This window comes from Brachypodium distachyon, chromosome 2 (genome assembly GCF_000005505.3).
Source record: "Brachypodium distachyon strain Bd21 chromosome 2, Brachypodium_distachyon_v3.0, whole genome shotgun sequence".
In the NCBI taxonomy this organism is placed as follows: domain Eukaryota; kingdom Viridiplantae; phylum Streptophyta; class Magnoliopsida; order Poales; family Poaceae; genus Brachypodium; species Brachypodium distachyon.
In genome coordinates, this window is record NC_016132.3 from 55,640,256 (window position 1) to 55,660,141 (window position 19,886).

The following is a 19,886-nucleotide window of genomic DNA, read 5'->3' on the forward strand; positions in this document are numbered from 1 at the left end:
GACTAGAATTTTTCAGAACTCCAAATATGATATTGAGAAGCTTCAAACAAATTATGTACAGCAATCATGTGAGTATATAAATATGTATGTACATTTATGTAAAATTCATTCAGAGAAATACTTTTTAACACGCCAACTACAGAAAAAGGACTTGTCTCCGTCCCTGCGATATTTGGACTATATTTATATGTGTCATGGTTTTGGCCTAGAAATACCACGCTGGATTAGGTTTTTTTCTTTGTTTCTTTTGCAGAAAGAAATTGACTCGAGGTATAAAACAACAGGTGATGCAAATTCGACAAAGTAACATGACAATTCTTGGTCCAAAACTGTGATATGATGACACGAATACCGCTTTGGATGAGACGAGGGACCATTGATGTCCGGTTTCAACAGTCGAGGATGAAAAGTATACGAATAAAAGAGTTGAGAACCATTTGCGTATTTTTCAACAAGTTGAGGTACGAAAAATATACTGAAGCAGCTCAGGGCATAAACTCATTATATAAATTGTTTTACTACCGACTATAGGTGACGTAAAGAGCCAATTCAAAATCTAAGTTTGTGGATGCCCTAATTGTTAATAAGGCCACATCGGACATGCCTTGTCAATAGCTACATCGTGATGCCAACCTACCATCTAGTTAGCCTGACAGGTATTGCAAACAAACGTGGCAAGACGGGGGCCAAAACATATATAATATGGTTAAAATGGAATTGTTGGTGCTTAAATGCCGTTAAATGTGTTGGAAATTAAATCCGGTCCAAATTTGTCACAACGCGACAAACATGTGGGGTCAGAGTGAAGATTTACTCGCACGACAGTAGTGAACTTGACATGAATTATGTGCAGACAAGATCACGATCTTTCGGTTCAGTTTTGTGTTCAGCCTAAGCTAGGCTTGTGTATATTTTAGGACCGCCATTTCTATGTGATCACGTGTATATATAAGATCGTGATGGGCATGATCTGACAAGGATAAGATGTTGCTGATCTCGAAGGACAGAAACCTGTGTGATTGGCGTTTCTCCGGAATAACAGCGGTGAAAATTAAACGTCTGACACTGACGCAGATCAGAAGCCTAACACTTCCATGGTCCTTTGTTGTCCAGACACAATTAGCATGTGCAGATTTCTTTTGTGAGTTCTAGGTTATCCCGAATAAGAGGCTGGAAATGTTGCTTATATGTCGGCAACTGAATTCTAGCTCGCAGTTCCAATATATATACTCCGTACTTGGGTGATCACATCACATTTGTCACCGAGTCAGATCATTTATAACCTCGTCCATGTTTCGATTTTGTACTGCTGTGATGGTTTGCAGCCAGTCTAAGCAAAGCTATTAGTACTAGTGTGATAACAAAGTTGTTGAGACCATGTGTGGCCCTGCACAGTTGCATTAATTTTCGTTGTCACTTTCAAATTCTCCAAGGTCCACAAATGTATAATGAGAAATAATAACTGGCTTCTTTACCTCCTGAGAGCAACACTAGCGGCCCCAGCGAGCTGCCCAACCCCCTTCATTTCGGTCCAATCTCTCTATCTCTTCCTTCGCTATTTTTTCGTTTTTGCAAGAAGCAGAAACAGAGCCCTTTATGTGTACTATAAACTCTATCACCTGTTCCCGGTAATTTTACCTCTCACAGTCTCACTTAACCAATCATGCATGTTAAACAGCTCGATCACAGCCCTAGAGCCGCAGTTTGACCGGCTCCTCCAGAAGTTTCTACAACGATCGTTTCAAGAAGAAGAAGAAGAAGAAGAAGAAGAAGAAGTTTTTTGTTTGTTTGTTTGTTTATTGTTCAGTGTTCGCCCGTACTGTCAGTTTGTTAGAACATGGGAGATGGAAAGCCATTTCATGCCTGCCACTTCTGCTTCTATTATATGGCTGCCAAGGATCGATCGAGCCGCTATCTCGCCTCAGCTGATTGCACGGTTCTATGTGTAAGCACGGTGGAAAGCGCATACGTCCTGCTCCCAGCCGCCAGCCCACATATATATCATGGTTGCCACGTACTACCCATGTGTGGCAGACCTGATCTCGCTGTCAATCTTAGAGCTTAATTTGAGACAAAATGTTGTACTCCCTCTGTTTCATAATTCTTGTTTCAAATTTGCTAAAAAAATGGATGTATCTATTTCTTAAAACGTCTAGATACATGTAATATTTCGACAAGAATTATGGAATGGAGGAAGTATGTATAAAGATGTAATACTAGTGAAATAGTAGCTGTAAAATGAAGAGAAATGTGGCCGCGTGGATGCTGAGAATAAGAACGAGTTATGGACCAAGGCTGTGCCACTCCACTTTTAATAAGGAAATTGTCTGTTTACCGTTTATAAATTGCCTGGTTATTCTACAAAAATCCCACATATTTTTTCTAAGCTTTTGGATCAGTATCCTCTCCAGTTTACTATATGCACAAATTACAGAACAAAATTAAATCGCACCAGCATCCATGAAACCGTGAGGAAAAGGCTAACGTCATCCCATTATACACGCTCTTAAGGATGCTAGTGATTTCGTCACCACCAAATATATATCCAAACAAAGGACCAAAAGAGAACAAAAATGTTGAAAAATAAAAGCAGCCGGTGACTGGGACGAACAAAATCCGGTGTGGAAAGCAGCTCGCAAGCTAGGAACTCCAGGGTTGGATAGGCAGGAACCTCTAAATGATCATGCATGGACAAAAACAATTTTCTATTTTATTGCGAGTTGGGAATAACCAACTTATCTCTGACCAGGCAGAAGAATGCGTCCCTTAAACTAGAGTACAATAAGACCCATAGAGCAAAGCAATCGTATGGCGGTGGTACTCTTTCCGTTTTTTTGTTCATACATATATAGTGCAATGCTTTTTTGTTCATACACAGTGCAGTGCAAGGAATTTTAACAAAAGATCGAGTTGTTACAAAAAAACTTTGATATGTAACATCGTGTGCCAAACATAGCAGGTCCATGCGTGAGTATATACTTAGTACACATCTCTAAAATTCGAGGGGATGTTAGCCTTAGATTTACCCTACCAAAAGTTGGCTAGCTAAATTTCTTGTCATGCTTTCGTTTACCTAAGATTTGGCCAACATTAGCATGAAAAATAAACTAAAGCGGCAGGAAGTATTGGCATGCCAAAATTTTGACAACAATGCAAACAAAGACTAACTATTTAGTCGTGACCAAAACATCGGTAAAACACGGTTTAGCCACTCTTGTTTTCCCCTTTGCCTTCTTTAGTTTTGCTTCATAGCTTCGGCTATCGAACTGTCTACGGACAGTCTGTTGTACCCCAGACAACTTGTCTGTTTGGAATATATAAGGTAGGAAAACAGCTCTTGAAACTTTAGATATACGTGGCATCGCGTGCCAAATACAGTAGGTCGATGCATGAGTATGTAGTACATATCTCTAAAAAAAAGTATGAATAGGAATATATAGTACTAGTACACGTTATGAGCTGCAGGATGGAACAGATGTCTCACGTCGGGGCTGCAGTTCACGATGGCATGCCAAAAAAAAGTATGAATATATAGGAGTATGTAGTTCATCTCTAACGAATACTTGAACGATACCTGATGCTAACTTGCTAAGCATGTTCTGGAATTAATCCTTACAAAGTTCATCTTATTTTCCGACCCGGCTAGCTATCTTAGCCACGCAGTACGTGAATCGTGATTACTATTTTCTGATGATAACTTGTTATTCCATTCCACGGACGTCATTTTCCCGGAAAAGAAAAACGGCCCCCAAAGATCTCCACTCCACGCTCATCCTCGTTTCCGTATCCTGCCATGAGCCTGCTTGCTTTTCTTTTCTTCTTTTTTGTTCCTTTGAAAAATAAAAGGAGAAAAATTCCGTGACCTTGAGACACGTGGTATTTGCAAGCAACGAATGTACGGTGACGCACCCCCCCTCGCTCTCCAATATTTTTAGCAACGGAACAGAATTCCGAGCGAGCGAGCAATCCCAATTAGGTGAAAGTCCGATCTGGGCCGTTGGTTCCGCGATCCGACGGTTCGGCTCTGGCCGGAGATTTTAGCAAACCCCTCCGCGCATCTCCGTGTGATGTGTAAAGCTATTAAACGCGAATCTTGCCGCCTGCTGCTGGCTCGGCGCCTCGGCGCGTCGAGCGGACGGACAGGACGGACACTCTCTCTTTGTCTCTCTGAGACACAGCCCAACAAACCAATCATTATCAGATCAGTTTTCAGTTGGTAATTTTGCCTGGGTGTGTGTCTCTGAGGCTCCAGTTCGTTTGCATTTGCTGACCACTAGTATACAGCGTGTGACTGTCAGTGTGTGAAGAGCGAAGACTCAAGGAAGAAAGAGGCACTCGAAACGGGAAATGAAAGAATTCTGTCTTTGTGATTCCGTATGATGATTGATTAATCTGTACAGCAACAGCAACAACAACAAACAAAAGAACAGTGGCCTTGTTGAATCTCTGCTCTCCCGAGAAGAAAATATATGCCATCTCCGAGGAGCTAGGAGGATCAGTGAGTTAACTTTTGTCATCACAGTGTTCTGGTCAGAGGAATTCAGATCAGCCCGAGCGTCTGCACCAGGCCGCCCATCTGCAGCGCCGCGTCCTGCCACGGCAACGAAGCCCCGGCCCGCTGCCGGCCCACGAACCCCATGACCTTGCCCAGCACGCCGCCGATGTCGCCCGCCGCTCTCGCCTTGTTGGTCTTGGCCTGCGGCGTCGGCGGCGGCTTCTTGAGCAATGCGACGTAGGTGCCGAGGTCGTGCACGGCGGCCAGGTCGCCGAAGCCGTTGTTTTGGAGCGGGAGCTCGACGCCGACGTGCGTGTAGCAGGACTCCCGCCAGGCGCCGAGCGCGCGCACCCCGGCCGTGGTGGCCTCGTTGAGGAAGACGCCCGGGAGCTTGGTGATTGGGTCGTGCACGTTGGCGACCCGCAGCGCCTTGACGCCCAGCTCGTCGCAGCGGGCCTTGAAGGCCGCGTTGCCCACCCTGGGCCCGCCGAAGGAGAAGACGGTCACCGGCGCGGCCTGGTTCAGGCCCAGCTCCGCCAGGTCGTAGGCCAGCAGCAGCGCCAGCGCGCTGCCCATGCTGTGCCCCGCCAGCGTGATGCTGATGTCCGACGCCGGTGCCGATGCCGATGCCGAAGAGTAATGGGAGTCGAGGAGGCGGGAGAGCTCGCGGAGGAGCTGCTCGCGGCAGGAGCCGGCGCCGCCGAAGCGGCAGGTCTTGTCGGCGGAGGTGTAGAGGCTGAGGAACCCCGACTCGACCTTGACGTCGGGCCGCGGGTCGCAGGGGTCGAGGCGGGCCGGCTCCAGGGAGCTCATGAGGTTGGCCATCCACTCGGCGGGGGTCACGGTGCCGCGGAAGGAGACGACCACGTCGCGCCGGCCCAGGCGCCGGCTCATCTCGTCCGTCGACACGGCCACGTAGCCGATCCAACGGCTCGCTGCGGACGAGGACTCCATGGGCACGGACACGTCGGGGGCGGCGTAGATGTACTTGGTGACCTCGTACCCGGCGCCCGCCATGCCCACCGCCTCCAGCATCCGCTCCTTGCCGTACTTGCAGTTGAGGTGCCGCCGCGAGCTCGGGTCCAGGTCGAACGCCTTGTAGCACGCGTCCACCAGCTCCCCGTACCGGGCCACCTCGCCCCGGACCACGGCGTGGTCCAGCAGGCCGGCCCAGTCAGAGCAGCCCTGCACCTGCCTCCACATCCCCGCCACGGACGACGACGGCGCCGCCGCCCTCCGTCTCTCCACCGGAACGCACGCCGTCGACATCGCCGCCGCTGCCGAGGCTCTGCTGCTGCAGCATCGCCGCCTGTTGCAGTTAGAGGTGCTGGGGAGCGTCGACGCGCATTGCGGGGAGAGCGCCATTGCTGAAGCTGCTAGTGTTGTCGCGGGAGCGGCGAAGGCCATCAGCTGCTGCTGCGCGGCGATCGAGGCGGTGGGAACGCCAAGACCATAGATGGGAGGAGAAGAGAAGGGAATGGCTGGCAATGATGGATGATGATGCATGGGGGACGCGCGCGGGGTGAGGGGGCATATATAGGGCGAGACCGAGAGACAAAGGAAATCCCACTGGGGATTGGGGTGGCTTGCACGCATGTCTCAATCCCCCCTCTATCTCCAGGGAAGAAAGCTCGCTACCGCTACAGTCCTCTCCGTCCCAAAGTGAGTCATCCGATGGGGAAGCCAAGCGGCCTCCGCTGCCTCCCCTGCGCGCCTTTTCGGAATAATAACCAACTTGGCGGGGACAGCCCAGCCAGCCGCGCCTCTCGCCACCGACTGCTACTGCCCCAAAGGCCTGCTTGGTTAGGACGGTGATAATTCGCGGGTGGAATTACGTAATTCTCGTGGCGTGGGAGGGGTTTTGACTCTTTTGACTGCCGTGGAAAGATCGTTTTCATTCACCGGAGGCGTTTTGGTCTGGCGAGCGATTGACCGGTCCCGTCCGTCGCTGGGGTTTGGTTTGCTTTGCTGAGGTGAGTTTTTCCTGGCCTGCGGGATGATTGTCGTAATCATTTTGATGCTTCCCATGACCCGATCGAGACCAGGAGGAGTAAGTGGGATTTTCGGATTGTCTAGATCCTTTGGCTGGGTTGCTGAGGGTCGGATTAAAAAATGCTGCAGTTGCAGGCAGAATCGGGGTAGTGGATGCCACTGCTGCCTCAGAGGAAACAGAGCAGCCGAGAGTTCCCCCCAACTGGAGGGATCTGTACATTTACCTTCAGACGGACATGCCCAAATTCAGAAACTGTACAGAACAATCGGCTATTTATTAACAGTGACCCGTCAGTTCAGACAAATCGAGTACAGTCAGCTTGGACGCGCGATTTTTTTTCTTTTACATTCAAGTAGAGTAGAAATTTGTGTTAAAGATATACTTGGATTAACGCAATGTAAAAAATCTGTGTTAAAGATGACCATTAGAACCGGAAAGGAGAGGAGGGGGACGACATCGTTGGGTACATGGATATATCCGCGTAGAGTCTGAACCAAAGGTCATACTACGATCGAATTGATGCCGAAAAGGGGATCCTTTTTTCCCCCGACGAGCTTAAATTAATCAATGGCGACGCAATTAAGGGCGCGCTGGTTGGGGGCCGAGGGTCGTCGCGGAGGCAGCTACGTGGGCGAAGCGAGTCCACGCCGCCGCCCGGGGCCGGGGACGACGTGGCCGCGCCCAGAGCGCCGCGCGAGCCAGAGCCCCCTTTGGGGATTGATTAGCGGCGGTTGGCCGGTGACGTCGCCCGCCCCATGCTCCAGCGGCTCCCGGCCGCGGGGAGAAAAAGTTTTAGCGCGCGGAGACTAGGGATGAGAGGGCACTAATGCGCAGGGATTAATTCCGGGGGTGGACGTTTAGCGGCCAACCGTGACGCTGCCGGTTATCGGCATGGCGGTCAACGCGACCGACGTGTCCGCGTCCACGTCCCTATGTGTATGTCCAGTACTATTTCTTTATGTTTCATACTACTAGTTTTTTTTTAATATTTGTATATCTCAAACGCATTCAGTGCCAGGATTTGTTTTGGAAGAAGTGAGCATCACTAAATTTAGATTCTAAATGTGTGCAATTTTCGTTAGCAGTCAATTTGTACTATGAAATTTTAGCAAAATAATAAAATTTGAAAGTTTGCGAAATATTTTGCTACTCCCTCCGATCTACACAAAAAGTATCGCCCATTTAGTATAAAATTTGTACTAATTTAGTACAAAATGACCGGCACTTTTTATGTATCGGAAGGAGTGGGGTTTCAAGCTTCATTCATGGCTTACAACTTGAACAATCTAGAAATAAGAATCTCCCATTTCCAGACAATATTAGAAACAGCATATATGATTCTTAGAATGTCAGGCGCATTGGGAAAACGTAGGAAATCATAAGAACTGATCCACCGGCTACTACTTGCATGCTGCTCCTTGGCCGGCCGGCCGGACAGGATTTAATTAAGGGCGCTTGACTCCCTCCATAAATCAAGGGGACCAAAGCAATAAAATATGCAGGCATGTAGCTCGAGTGTTGACTTAAATTCGTGTTGAACGCTGTTGCGGTGTAGGCATCCGTGTGGTTGGCGAGATCGCGTAGGCTTTGCTAACTGTTGCGGTGTAGGCATCGGTCATTCACTCGTTGACATCTTCCCCTTCTTTCTTTCTTTCTTTGGCGGGCCGGGCCGGTCTACGTCACCCGTGTGTACGGCCGGAGAGTGAACATTCGATGCACTGATCATTGAAAGGTGCCCTCCTTTGCACAATCAATTAAATAAATACGGCCCCAGTACTAGTACTGTTCTGATTAAGCTAAGAGTGGCCGTCCCATGTAGGAGTCGTACTAGTGAAACCAACACTAGCTTGTAGGACGTGGCCTCATCTGCCTCCAAGACTCCAAATAATGTCTCCCCAGCCAGGCACGTATGTATGTCCGCCTTTTTAATCTCTATCCGTTATTTGAGCTTGCTTGCTCACTCGCTGTTGCTTGTTCATCTGTTCCTCCTCTCTTGCATTAGCTACATTGTTTTAGAAAAAATCGCTGCGTACGTATAGTGGTGCCTAGCAAGAATCTGCCTTGCATTCGTCACTGGACCAGCTAACCGAACGAAACAGGAGCAGAAGAAAGTTGGCGTCTCGGCAGTCTGCGCCTTGGTCTGGACACAAGCGTCCGCACAAAACAATGCATGTATTAGCAAGAGCATATTGCATGCAAGAAAAAAGGATCTCTGCCGACACTAGTGTACGTACCCACACGGATTAGCAAAAATTCCCATAGCAAGTTCAACATTATTGATTACGTGCTGACACCGTGTCCGGCCAATTCGTCCGGACGAGTTCTCACGCCGTGCATGCCGCAGCAGCTGCCGTATGCTGCGAGATATCGAACGGACACTGCTGCCTGCTGGAATGCTCGCTCGCTCGATCGAGACCGTTAGGTCCCCGCGCTGACCCGATATCGCTAGCTTTGAGGCCGACACCTCCGGGCATGCCGTCGACATGGCCGATTAGCAGCCAACCAAAGTTAGCCGCTAGGTGTCTATGCTTAATTCTCAAGGAAGTGAAAGAGATCGGTCCCCGAGCGATGGAACTCCCCCTCTCGGTCGCTATCGATCCCCAAACACCGGCCCCCAACAGAGAAGTGTTCTGAGCCGGTCGATTTTCTACAGCTCCGTTCATCGATGCATTGACGTCGACGTCGCTAGCTCTGCGTGCAGTATGTATGCGCTGCGCGGAGAAAGAAACGGCTCGTTCGATCAGTTAATTTGGCAGGCAGGCAGGCAGCTGCAGCTGGAAGAATTGTTGTTGTGACCAGCGCCGCCGACCGATGGTAAGGAAACAATTGGACCGACGTACGTGCATGCGTTTTGCATCCATGCATGCAAACAAACCCATCGAGTACGTCTTTTCTACTAGTACTGATCCCCGGCCATCGTGTCCGAGACTAGCTGCAACCCAAATTAGCATCCCCATCGTCATGCATGCATGCGCCGGTCGAACTAGCCAGGGACGTGGACTTGATATGCTGCAGCTGCTTCATTTGGTTCCGGACATAACGTGCACACCACGTAACGTAGCTAGGTATACGTAACGCGATCTTGGACTAGCTAGCTAATCCGATCATATATACGGATCTGCACGTAACAAAGTTGGGCGAGGGACACGTACGTAGGCCGGCTTGCTCTGGGCGATCCGAACAATCTTGTGTGCATGCATGAGCTTGACACGTACGTACGCGTGGGATCGGGCGAGGTCGGCGAGATTCTGGGGCTCGTGCCTGCGACTCGTAGATCGCGTCTGGGCCACAAACAACAGACATACACAGACGACGGGGAAACTCTGAAAAGAGCATTAATTGATGGATCCATGTCGTCTCTGTTGAATGAAGCGATCGAGCACTGTCCGATGAATCGACCCGGCCGCTCCCTCCCTCCCTCCATCTCGCTCGCTGGTTCGTTAATTCGATCGGTAATTGCGATCGGCAGCGTAATTAAGCGGTGCAGCTAGCTCGCGCAGTAATGGCACCCCCCTTTGATCCCGAGAGAGCTGGGCCGTGCGTGCGACGCGACGGGATGCAGCTCCGGGTCAGCCAGCAGGCGATTGATAGTGTTGGGGGGCAGGAATCGCGCGGTTTCCTCCACGTACGTACGATCCAGTTTGTTGAGGACGTACGTACTACTTGCAGACTTGCAGAGTGATGGGAGTATGGGACGGGACGTTTCTGCGTTCCGGCGCCGCGCAAAGTCCAGATATATTAATTATTGGTCTATCTCCGTTCTGATGCGTTGGGAACGAACTCGTGTGAAAAAATCTTGACGGTCCAACTTTTCCGACGGCCCGGCCGGAAACGGGGGCACAGACGGAGTAGAGTCCATTAGCTGCCTGCGTGATCCATCAAGCATTTCGAGCAGATCATGACCACGGATGCACATCATACACACGCGCGCGCATGCACGCACATGGTAGAGATATAATACAATGTGCATGCTCTTGTTGACAATCTGTGTATGAATGAACCGCAGGAGTGATCGAGTTCGTGCGTGCAGGCTAGCTGCTTGCACACGGACGGCACGGGCGGTGGCCGGCCTCCGGTTACTCCACACGTGTCCACGCGCACGCACGAAACGAACGTAGTAGTATACCCGCACACACCTCCCTCCCTCCGGTGGCCATAACAAAACTCGACTTAACTTACCATAATCACCACCATTTCATTATTGGTCTTATCGTGGTTGGTGAGAGCCTAGCTTAGCTTATTAGCTTAGCCTTGCTTAACTAGGGCCGTCGCTTGTAGACTAGCAACACCGTGCACTTTGTGTAGTACTACCAGAAATTTCCATAGAAAAAAGAGCACGTCTCCATCAATCTCCCTTGACAATCTCCCCTCGTCAACTTGACCGCCAGTTAACTTCCCCCTTTCGTTTACTGCATGCAAACTCCACACCAGCCAGCCAGCAATCCAGCATTGCTTTGCCGCTTACACACGAGAAAAGCTGAAAAGACCAGCCAGCGCTGCATGCAGCTTAACACGCGAGACAACAAACTGAAAGACCAGCATTGGTCCAAAATAAAGGCAGATCGATGGAAACCTTGACACGCGGCGGGTCAGTTTCCCCTTTTGCCGCCGCCGGCCGGCGTCTGCTTGCCGGACGGCAGCATGCAGCGAGGGGACAAGTCCTCTTGCCTTTTTACTTTCTCCCCCCGGCTGTTCTCCGGAGAATATATAGATGCGGTGTTGGACACGGAGAGGTAACTGGCTCTTGTCTGCCTGACAATGAAGCTTCTTGGCGCCTCGCCTGCAGCCCTGCACATCGATCGATCCACCGACCGGTTCCGGGAAGAAAGAAAGAAAGAAAGAAAGAAACAAGGTAAAGGGGAAAAAGGGGGGATCAATCCGGGAATTCTTTCTTCTGTCCTTCTTTAATCCTGCTGCTGGAAGCGCCAACTTGTACCAGTTCGCTACGTCAGATTTAGACGACGTAGGAGCTGCTAGGGATTAGGGAATAGCTAGCAGCAGCGATCACATCGAATATATTTGCCTCGATCCGCCTTTTTAGTTTCAGTTTGGCTTGTCCTCATCACCATCAGTTGCTTGAAGCTAGCTAAGCAGCGGGGAAAAGGCAACTCTTGGATAACATGCTTCGCGTCACCAAACGATTCCCTGCATCTCTTTCCGACCTGATGGCATATCTTTCTAGTTCCCAGGAGAAGATCGACGATGATATATGCGTCATACTAGTAGTAGTTAGATTAATTGGGTCCCATGCTTAAAAGGGTCCAATGGCCAGCTTTGCTTGCTGGCTGGGGCCGGCGTTTGTGTTACGAAAGGATGGTCTGAAATTCTATATCTTGGTCTATTTCTACTCAACCCATGTTGTCATGTGGCTCATGCATCCTCGTCAACATCCAGCTGTCGAAGACTAGCAGCAACTGAAGTGCGAGTACTACTATATTGCTACTTGATCTGCGCTTTTCTGACGGAGAGACGGGAGAGGATTCAATGCAAAGGCACCAGGGGAGATATCTACAACTAAGCCCATGAACAGAATTGAACGAGAGGATAAGCATTGTGCAGTATTATGCTTGAAAGTAAGTAAACTTTCTCACTACATCATTAACAATTTCAAATATTTACCGGCGAAAAACTGAAAAAGGTTCGGCTTCAGGCATACGCAGGCCCGGTTCAGAGGTAGTACTAACAAGTAGGGAAATGCAATACGAGAAAGAAACTAAAATGCCAGCTTTCTATTCAGTAGGCGCATTGTAATCCATGACACTTCAGATTTTTACAGTCGATGCCTACGTGTGCTGGTGTTAAAATTACAACACTGCTCGAGGCTGATACCAGACGCTTCAATTTAGTACAGTATACAAATTTGTCATAAATATTGAAGGCGGACTCCATTGATCTCGGAGCAATCTAGCCATCAGGAAAGCTGAACAGTACAACAACAATGCTGAGATTAAGCAGAGGCTTCAACTCTTTACAAATTTGTCACTCAATAATAAAGTCGGTCTACATTGATCTCGGAGAAAACCTAGCCATCAGGGAAACTGAATACTACAACAATGCTGAGATCAACTAGTGTTCATCAGGACGGGTGGAAGGACCATTTCTGCCCTTGTTACTTGTACTTAACTGTCAGTAATGTGTGCATAACTGCCGTCTGTCATGTGAAGAGCAGGTGATCATAGCTATCTAGCTTATGTACAGCACAAAAAAAAAGAGGGCAAGTTGCATAATGTTACATTAGACAGGATCCTCTCTAGCCAATGAATCCTGAATTAGCTGGTCCTGTTTCCATGTTTGTATAACCCTTTGCATGGCATACTGACACCTGCAAACCATCAGATCAACTCTACTAGTTCAGAAAATACACCAGTGAAGAATGTTGTGGTTACCTTTAATCACACAAAAGCAAGATCTAGTAACTACAGAAGCATGAACGCATCAGATCTATTGTAATGCTAGCATAAAAGTGAAGGGGCACAGGTTTATAGTTACACATTTACGCATCGACTGAAACAATGGTCAACTGAAACTGATGTAGTGTCAATCCAGTTAATCTAGGATGGTTTAAACTCTGCACTCATTCTCCATTTGTAATATAGCAAAGAAATATAGCTCTTAGATCTAATGATATTCCAGATGATTAGAGTTTTGATACAATACAATTTCCATGTGAATAGAGTCATTGAGGGACATACCTCCATGGGAGATGATCAAGAAACATGCGACGGGACACAACAAGGTCCGTAAAATCCTGCCGATTTGCTATAAATGCTTTGTAACTCTTGTTCTTGTGACGAGTCACAAGTGTCTTCTGCAACGGAGAAGTACCTTTCTTTACTGGAACAATATGAATAATGAGGCCAGGGAGGTACACCTCCGTCGACTGCACTTCAGACAAACTTATTGTACACACGTGATCGTTAGGAGCTGATGCGAGTTCAATACCATTATTTGAATGCGGTGACCGTCCACATTCATTCAAGTCATCTCTGTATACATTACTAGGTTCTCCGGGTTGTGAAGCTGTCATAACACTGTGGGAAGCAACCACACATTTTTCTCCATTACAGGTTAAGGTTGTTCTAGATCGCCCCAACTCATAGTTCATTGTCGCAGTGGAGCTGATTCGACGTTTTGGAGTATTTATTAAGCAAGATATCGCTTGATCAAAGAGAAATACACCACCTCTAACAGTATGCATTAGATTCTTTCCACGGATTTGATTATTAGTTAGGTCACTCACTGTCTGCAGAGCACCAGCAGAAGCGCAATGGTCCACAGAATTCTCATCATCTCTTCTGGTGCTCCTGATTCCACCGACTAGTTTGACAACTTTAGCAGAATTTGGCGAAGTATCCTTTGAGAGAGCTTTTATAGCAGCAGCACGTAATCTAATTACTGAATTCATGGATAATCTCGCTGAAAATTCATCATTGTGGACAATGCTGTAAATTAAGGATAATTAATCACATGCCAATTCCAGTATTAACAAATAGGCGAAGTATCCGGTGAAAACCCCCATTCGGTGCAAACCGTACAAAATTCATAAAAACCATGTTTAAAAGTTTCAAAAAATTCTACAAAAATACCATATGTTGGGAGCGCGATGTTCTACAAACCTGCAAAATTTCAAGTTCAAAATCAAAAGCATTTGAAAGGAATTAAAAAGAGAAAATTACAATGAATAGTGTCAAACACTAAAAGACCACTATTCATGCAGAATTTGTTTTTTTCGCTGCTACCAAACGAAATTGAGTTTGGAATTGAAATTTTACACATATATAAAACATCACTTTTCTAACATATGTGATTTTTTTGAGAATTTTCTGAAGTCTTTTCGATGAAGTTTTCACAGTTTGCACCGTAGAGGTGGTTTTCACCGGATACTTCGCCTAACAAATAATGAGATTCACTAATCATGGCAATTCGATATTCACCTGGTAACAAACTGTGAGCATGCATCTGCTATCACATAATCAACACATGGTGCAGCTCCATATGCAAACACATGTAGTTTTGGAAAGCGTCTATACAGCTGCATAATATAAAATACAAGTTGATTGACAAAAGTGAATATTATTGCGTGAAAACAAAGTTTACGCCGAACAGATATGGAACATTACTTTCCTACAGACTCAAAGATTGACTTAACTTAGTCTAAGCAAGCATGTAAACTGCATCATAGATGGCACTTGAAGTTTGTAACAATTCCCACATCATTATACTAACTGATAAGGTGTTAATAAGGACTAATCTTAAATAGGCAACTCACAATGACAGACCGGCAGATTAACTTGCATTAACAGCCAAATAAACTCAATCACCACACCAACTAAGCTATGCATTACAGAATACCTAACCGCTCGGCGTGTTCGATAAAAAAAAAAGAATACCTAATGCTCCATTTTGTGTTCAATTGCCAGTCTTCTGCATTTACTTCACTCAGTGATGCAAAATGAGAGGTTATTTGGATCTGATAACTAGATAAGGTTGTTTGCCCATTTATCTAGCGAGTTTATATTGCCAAGGTGCGACCAGACTGTCAGTTTATTCCGAAATTATTATGGAGAAGACCATGCAGCATCCCATTAAAATGCTCCTGTTGGTGCACCACCTTGTCCAGGATACCTACATTCAGTCACCTCATGCAAACACTGAATTCTAAAAAAAGCCCTAACAAGTAACCAAACAGCTTAGAGGTGAAGTTTAATGGTTCACAGGTGTAAAAATGTAGAAGTATCAAATAATACAGCAATATTTTGTGGGTGACATATACGAAAAGTGAAGTCAAGCTTTATGTTGAAACTGACAAATCAACATGTTCAAATGACAACTAAAGTTCCCTGTATCGGTAAAAAAATCTAAATTCCCCTGTACATTGAAAATAACAAACTTACCCTGATACCAAGAAGTGCAGCCACGGCACCTCCTAAAGAATGTCCAACAATCTCAATATTGTATCCATCGCATTCGCATCCAGCTCCAAGCAGAGAAGATAAGAACCCAACGGTCACTGTTTCTGACTTATCTGCAGGTAGTTCCATGATGCTGTTGTCAAATTTGTCAAAGAACAAGGTGCTACAGTAACAAGGACACAATGAAATGCAGAAGGACATGGTTCAGATGCATTATACTGTGCTAGTTTTATATGATAAAAACGGGGCACGTGTATGTTTGATTGTGCACAAAAAATAAATATGCATCTTATTCCAAGTTAACCTTGATGAATGGGCTGCCCTTCAAGCTTTACATACAGTTCTCGAGCTGATTCAACCATTCCAGCATGCCCATAGTGTGGAAAAGATGAGAGGATAGCACCCTTCACTTGAGGAGACAACTGATCAGAACTGCAATATAACAAATCCTTTAATCAGGTAAACAAATAGCAGGTATTCATATCAGTTCAAAGTTTCCATCAAGAAGTGAATGAAGATTCAAACATGGCACAGCCTGGTGGGGACTGGGGAGTTCCAAATAGTTTCTTTAATGCATAAGTAAGACTGAGGACATGAATCAGCCTCTGTTTTCTGACCCCTCAACTATTGCAAAAGCCTAAGTTTTGAACATGTAAAAGTCAAGTTTTGAGGGAAAAATGATAGAATTTGCAACTGCACCACTCACAACACAACCTATGGGATATTAAATTATTCATGAAGGAATCAGAACAGAACACAGGCTGTGGTCTTTCATTGGCGCTAGAAGTCCCACATAATTAATTTTAGGTTGTCTTTGGGTGTTTCGCTTGGGTCTGTATTTTCTTTGGCATGTATAATGTAATCCCATGGCATGTATTTCCTAAGGAATTGCAAAATCTACTCTCTCTCTCAGATTAATAGTCTTTCCCCAATTTTTCTGTTGCCTGGAAGGCTGGAAGCCCCATGTGCAAAAGCACAGCCACAACATCATCAAAGCCACATTCGGAGGGGGAAGAGACCAAGAACATCTGTTATTGGAGATGATGGAGCAAACTTAGACTTCTGAAATTGTTGAGAAACCAAAAATGGATTTTCTTTCCAAGATTAAAAGATACACAATATGCCTTTTATTTTCCGAAACAAAGACAGTTTACGACGTATAATTTTTAGCATGAGAGAGATTAGGCTATTTGAGAGAGTAAATTACTTGATCAGGCCATCTAAGTCATCCATGGTAAGAGAGCATTCCCTACACAAGCCGTCAGTTATAACATCTTCTGGAGTCTCAGTTCCACGAATGGCAATGACTATTGTTTTCAAATTATGTAGGACAACAACAAAATAGGCAGCCTCACGTTTTTTCTGCAAGCAGAAAATAGGGACTTAGATTTGTCACAAAAAAAATTCGTAAAGTTGATGTAGTGTATATGCTGATTTACCTGGCTTACACGACCTTCTCGAAGGGCTTCTGGAGCCACATTGACATATTTTAGGAAAGCGGCTGCATGCCCTCTCCACCAATTATCTCCTTCAAGGATTGGTCGCCTACGGAAGTACAGTTTTATAATCATGATAATGCATCATACAACAAAGAAAGAACAGGTATGTCATAAAAAACATTTTGGAGCCTAAGCTTATTCGTCCAGGTGCAACTGTGCAAATGCAGCTACCTTTTTCTTTTGTTTTATCCTGCATTTTACTTTTGAACCCAATAGAGAATTCTCAGCATGCCATATTTAAGAGATTGTGCTTAAAATATCAAATTAAATGATGCAGTTGATTGCAAGGGAGCTACTAGCTTCAAATCCGGAGCAACCATTTCTTAAAAGTCGTACTCGTAACAATTATAGTGGATTGTAATGCAACAGCTCATACAAGCCATGTCTATGCCTCCCTAGAAAATAACACTATTTGGTGTTCTTGTGGATCAACAGACACCATATTGAGCAAGCATCAACTATCCAAATCTTGAGGAAAACAGAAGGCACTAAAAAGCATTTGACCTCTAATTCAGTGCTACACGATGTAATCTGATGATGATCACAAAGTCTTCTATAAAGGCCGCAATAATGTTTACCTGGCACGACTCCATGGAGTCAAAACCCCTTGCCTATTGAGCCAAACACAGGGAAACATAAGAGGATTCCTTCCAAAATCAAGCAGGGGCCCCTGCGAGGAGAACATGTCAACAATGTACCCCAAAACACTGAGTATCCTCCTAAAAAGACATTCAATTTGGGACCAAATAAAGGATGCAATCAATAACCGTATAGGCAGCTTCAGCAAACGGATGAAACAGAACAGCTTCTTGGATGAGATTCTGAGGAGCCTCCGCTTGTTCTTTCGGAATAACCGTGGACAGCTGCTTAGCTTTCTGCAATAATGAAAACCCTGAAGGAAAATCATTTGAGACAAAGATAATACTGCTAAATAATGTTATGATGAAACCAGAACATCAGAACACATATGGACACATGTATTCACCAGGATTGAACATTAATGAGCTTTGAATGACAACATAAATAGAAAACCAACCTGCTATGAGCTCAAGATGGCCAGTTCCAGATGCACGATAAGCCATAATATCGCCCAATAATTTTGCCACGACACAGATATCATCATCTTCTAATACACTCCTAGCAAAGTGAAGAACAAAGTTGCTGAGACTGATAAAATATGAATGCAGCGAGGACATACCACTCAGCAGCAGAGAGAAACATACGAGTACTTAACCCGCCCTAGACAACATAAAGCCTCACGGATGCCATGATCAAACACCTCCCTGTAGTGAGCCCTCCATGCAATATCATGGGATGCATAAAAGGACCTCCATCTTAATACATCTGAACCAGTAGCACACTGAACTACTGTTCCCACCCACATGACAACAAGGAAAAATATTAACAAGATGTGCTTCCAGTCACTGTTGTCCTGACCTTGTCCTGATAAAATTCACATAACATGATCCAGTTAATAATAGATTAGCATTATACTATAAAATTCCCCCAAAAAATGCATCTAATGCACTAAGCAACTTATTAAAGATTTTTGGGGGTCATATTCCATCATTGTTTTTTACAATACAGATGATTTAAGCACAGATGACAAGGATAGAGTAGATAAAATAACTTAATTTTCTGTATATTGGACAAATTAAACTTGAGTTCTTTGGGGAAAGTTTAGTAATTGTGAATATACCTGAAAGGTACTCATTCGAAGACCTCCCAGCTGACAAATCCTTTATAATAATACACATCAGATAAAATGCTAACACAAACTGCAGCACTGTAATTACCATCCCAAACCTTGTCCACCAAAGCCATCTCTTGTATCTCAGCTGTCCAAAGAAATAATAGTAAATTGCCTCAGAGGTTGTTACGAAGCACCTAAAATGCAGGCAGGATACGATGTGTTTTATGGAAGGAGATGAATTGTGTCAGTGTTAACACTGAACAATAAAGGCGGTACGCCGTAGCCCAACAGCCAGTAATAAAGTCCTCACTGAAGAGAAGTAATGCAATGGACCCAAATGAACCATGAAATTAACTCTAGAAAGAATTAGCGATGGAGGTAAAATGAGTGAGGCATGAACTGAGAGATTTAAAATTCACTGTTAAGGTGGTGCTACCGCCTGCAAAGGCAATGCAAATGATAGCAGCAGCCGGCTCTCTGTACAGCCTAGAATCATCCAGCAGGCAGCATGAAAAAAAGCTCAAAGCTGGCAGGCGATACAAAAATTGCAGTGTCGGGAACGGTTTGGCTCCAATTTGGCTATGAATTTGCCATTGCTGCAGCTACCCCAGAAGAACTAGCCTACCTTTTTTAGCCAATCTAGTTTGAAAGTATCGTAGCTTGCATATCTTAGGCATTGATTCGCAGATGATTAATGCTAACTAGCTACTCCGAGTAGAATAAAAGACCGCATTACCCATTACTGGACGGAGCTTACCCGCGAGAGCTGGCGGAGGTCGCGCTCTCTGTCGACGTGCGCCCCGATGGCGCCGGCGGCAATCGCGGCCGCCGCCGCGCCCTGCGCGAACCCGGCCACGGCGGAGGCCAGGAGCCTCGCCGCCGAGGCCGCGGACGCGGCGGCGACGGCAGGTCCGAGCGCGCCGCATCCCCGCCGGAGCGCGAAGGCCGCGACGGCCGCGCCGGTGGACGCGGCGGCGGCGTTGAGCACAGCCGAGCAGGCGGTGGACCACCGCACGGTGCCCACCACGCCGGCGGCCATGGATGGGGACTGGGCGAGGCGGAGGCGTCGAGGTGGATGGAGACGCGCGCGCACGAGGAAGGCACTAGCTGGGCCTGGGCGGGCATCAGATGCCTGCCATTGGCGTTGGCGTCGCGGCTTTTTCTTATGACGAGGTGACAGAAGGCCGATGGGGAAGGAAGTACCGAGGGTGGGGACGGCAAGTGGGGCCCGGCGTCAGTGAGATTGGGGTTTAGTACAGATGTCTGGTGGACAGTTGAGCTGATCGCTTTAATC

At 46.4% G+C, this 19,886-nt stretch overlaps 2 protein-coding genes across 3 annotated transcripts; both read right to left on the reverse strand.

Moving 5' to 3' along the window:
• Nucleotides 1–4,348: 4,348 nt before the first annotated feature.
• On the reverse strand, nt 4,349–6,221 carry LOC100832639 (phospholipase A1 EG1, chloroplastic/mitochondrial). Its single transcript, XM_003567315.4, has one exon. The coding sequence runs from the start codon at nt 6,089–6,091 to the stop codon at nt 4,541–4,543; it is 1,551 nt and encodes a 516-aa protein (XP_003567363.3). The 5' UTR covers nt 6,092–6,221; the 3' UTR covers nt 4,349–4,540.
• Nucleotides 6,222–12,197: 5,976 nt separating this feature from the next.
• On the reverse strand, nt 12,198–19,737 carry LOC100832948. Of its 2 annotated transcripts, none has more exons than XM_010234395.3 (13): nt 19,350–19,730; nt 18,599–18,737; nt 18,123–18,342; nt 17,936–18,036; nt 17,667–17,791; nt 17,478–17,569; nt 16,840–16,945; nt 16,608–16,762; nt 15,705–15,832; nt 15,383–15,513; nt 14,423–14,520; nt 13,181–13,930; nt 12,198–12,810 (listed from the first exon to the last, which is right to left on the reverse strand). In XM_010234395.3, exons 1-13 carry the CDS (start codon nt 19,629–19,631, stop codon nt 12,723–12,725), a joined length of 2,415 nt encoding a protein of 804 aa, XP_010232697.2. In that variant the 5' UTR covers nt 19,632–19,730; the 3' UTR covers nt 12,198–12,722. The 2 variants fall into 2 exon arrangements, 1 of the variants encoding a protein (XP_010232697.2); XR_002963134.1 differs by lacking the exon at nt 12,198–12,810 and adding an exon at nt 14,879–15,113 and having other exon boundaries at nt 13,911–13,930; nt 19,350–19,737.
• Nucleotides 19,738–19,886: the final 149 nt, after the last annotated feature.

Coding starts and splice junctions, on each gene's coding strand:
- LOC100832639 (XM_003567315.4), bottom strand. CDS start 6,091: ATGCGTGCAAGCCACCCCAATCCCCAGTGGGATTTCCTTTGTCTCTCG.
- LOC100832948 (XM_010234395.3), bottom strand. CDS start 19,631: ATGGCCGCCGGCGTGGTGGGCACCGTGCGGTGGTCCACCGCCTGCTCG. Junction 18,738..19,349: donor ACCTCCGCCAGCTCTCGCGG/GTAAGCTCCGTC, acceptor TTCTTTGGACAG/CTGAGATACAAGAGATGGCT. Junction 18,037..18,122: donor CTAGGGCGGGTTAAGTACTC/GTATGTTTCTCT, acceptor TCACTTTGCTAG/GAGTGTATTAGAAGATGATG.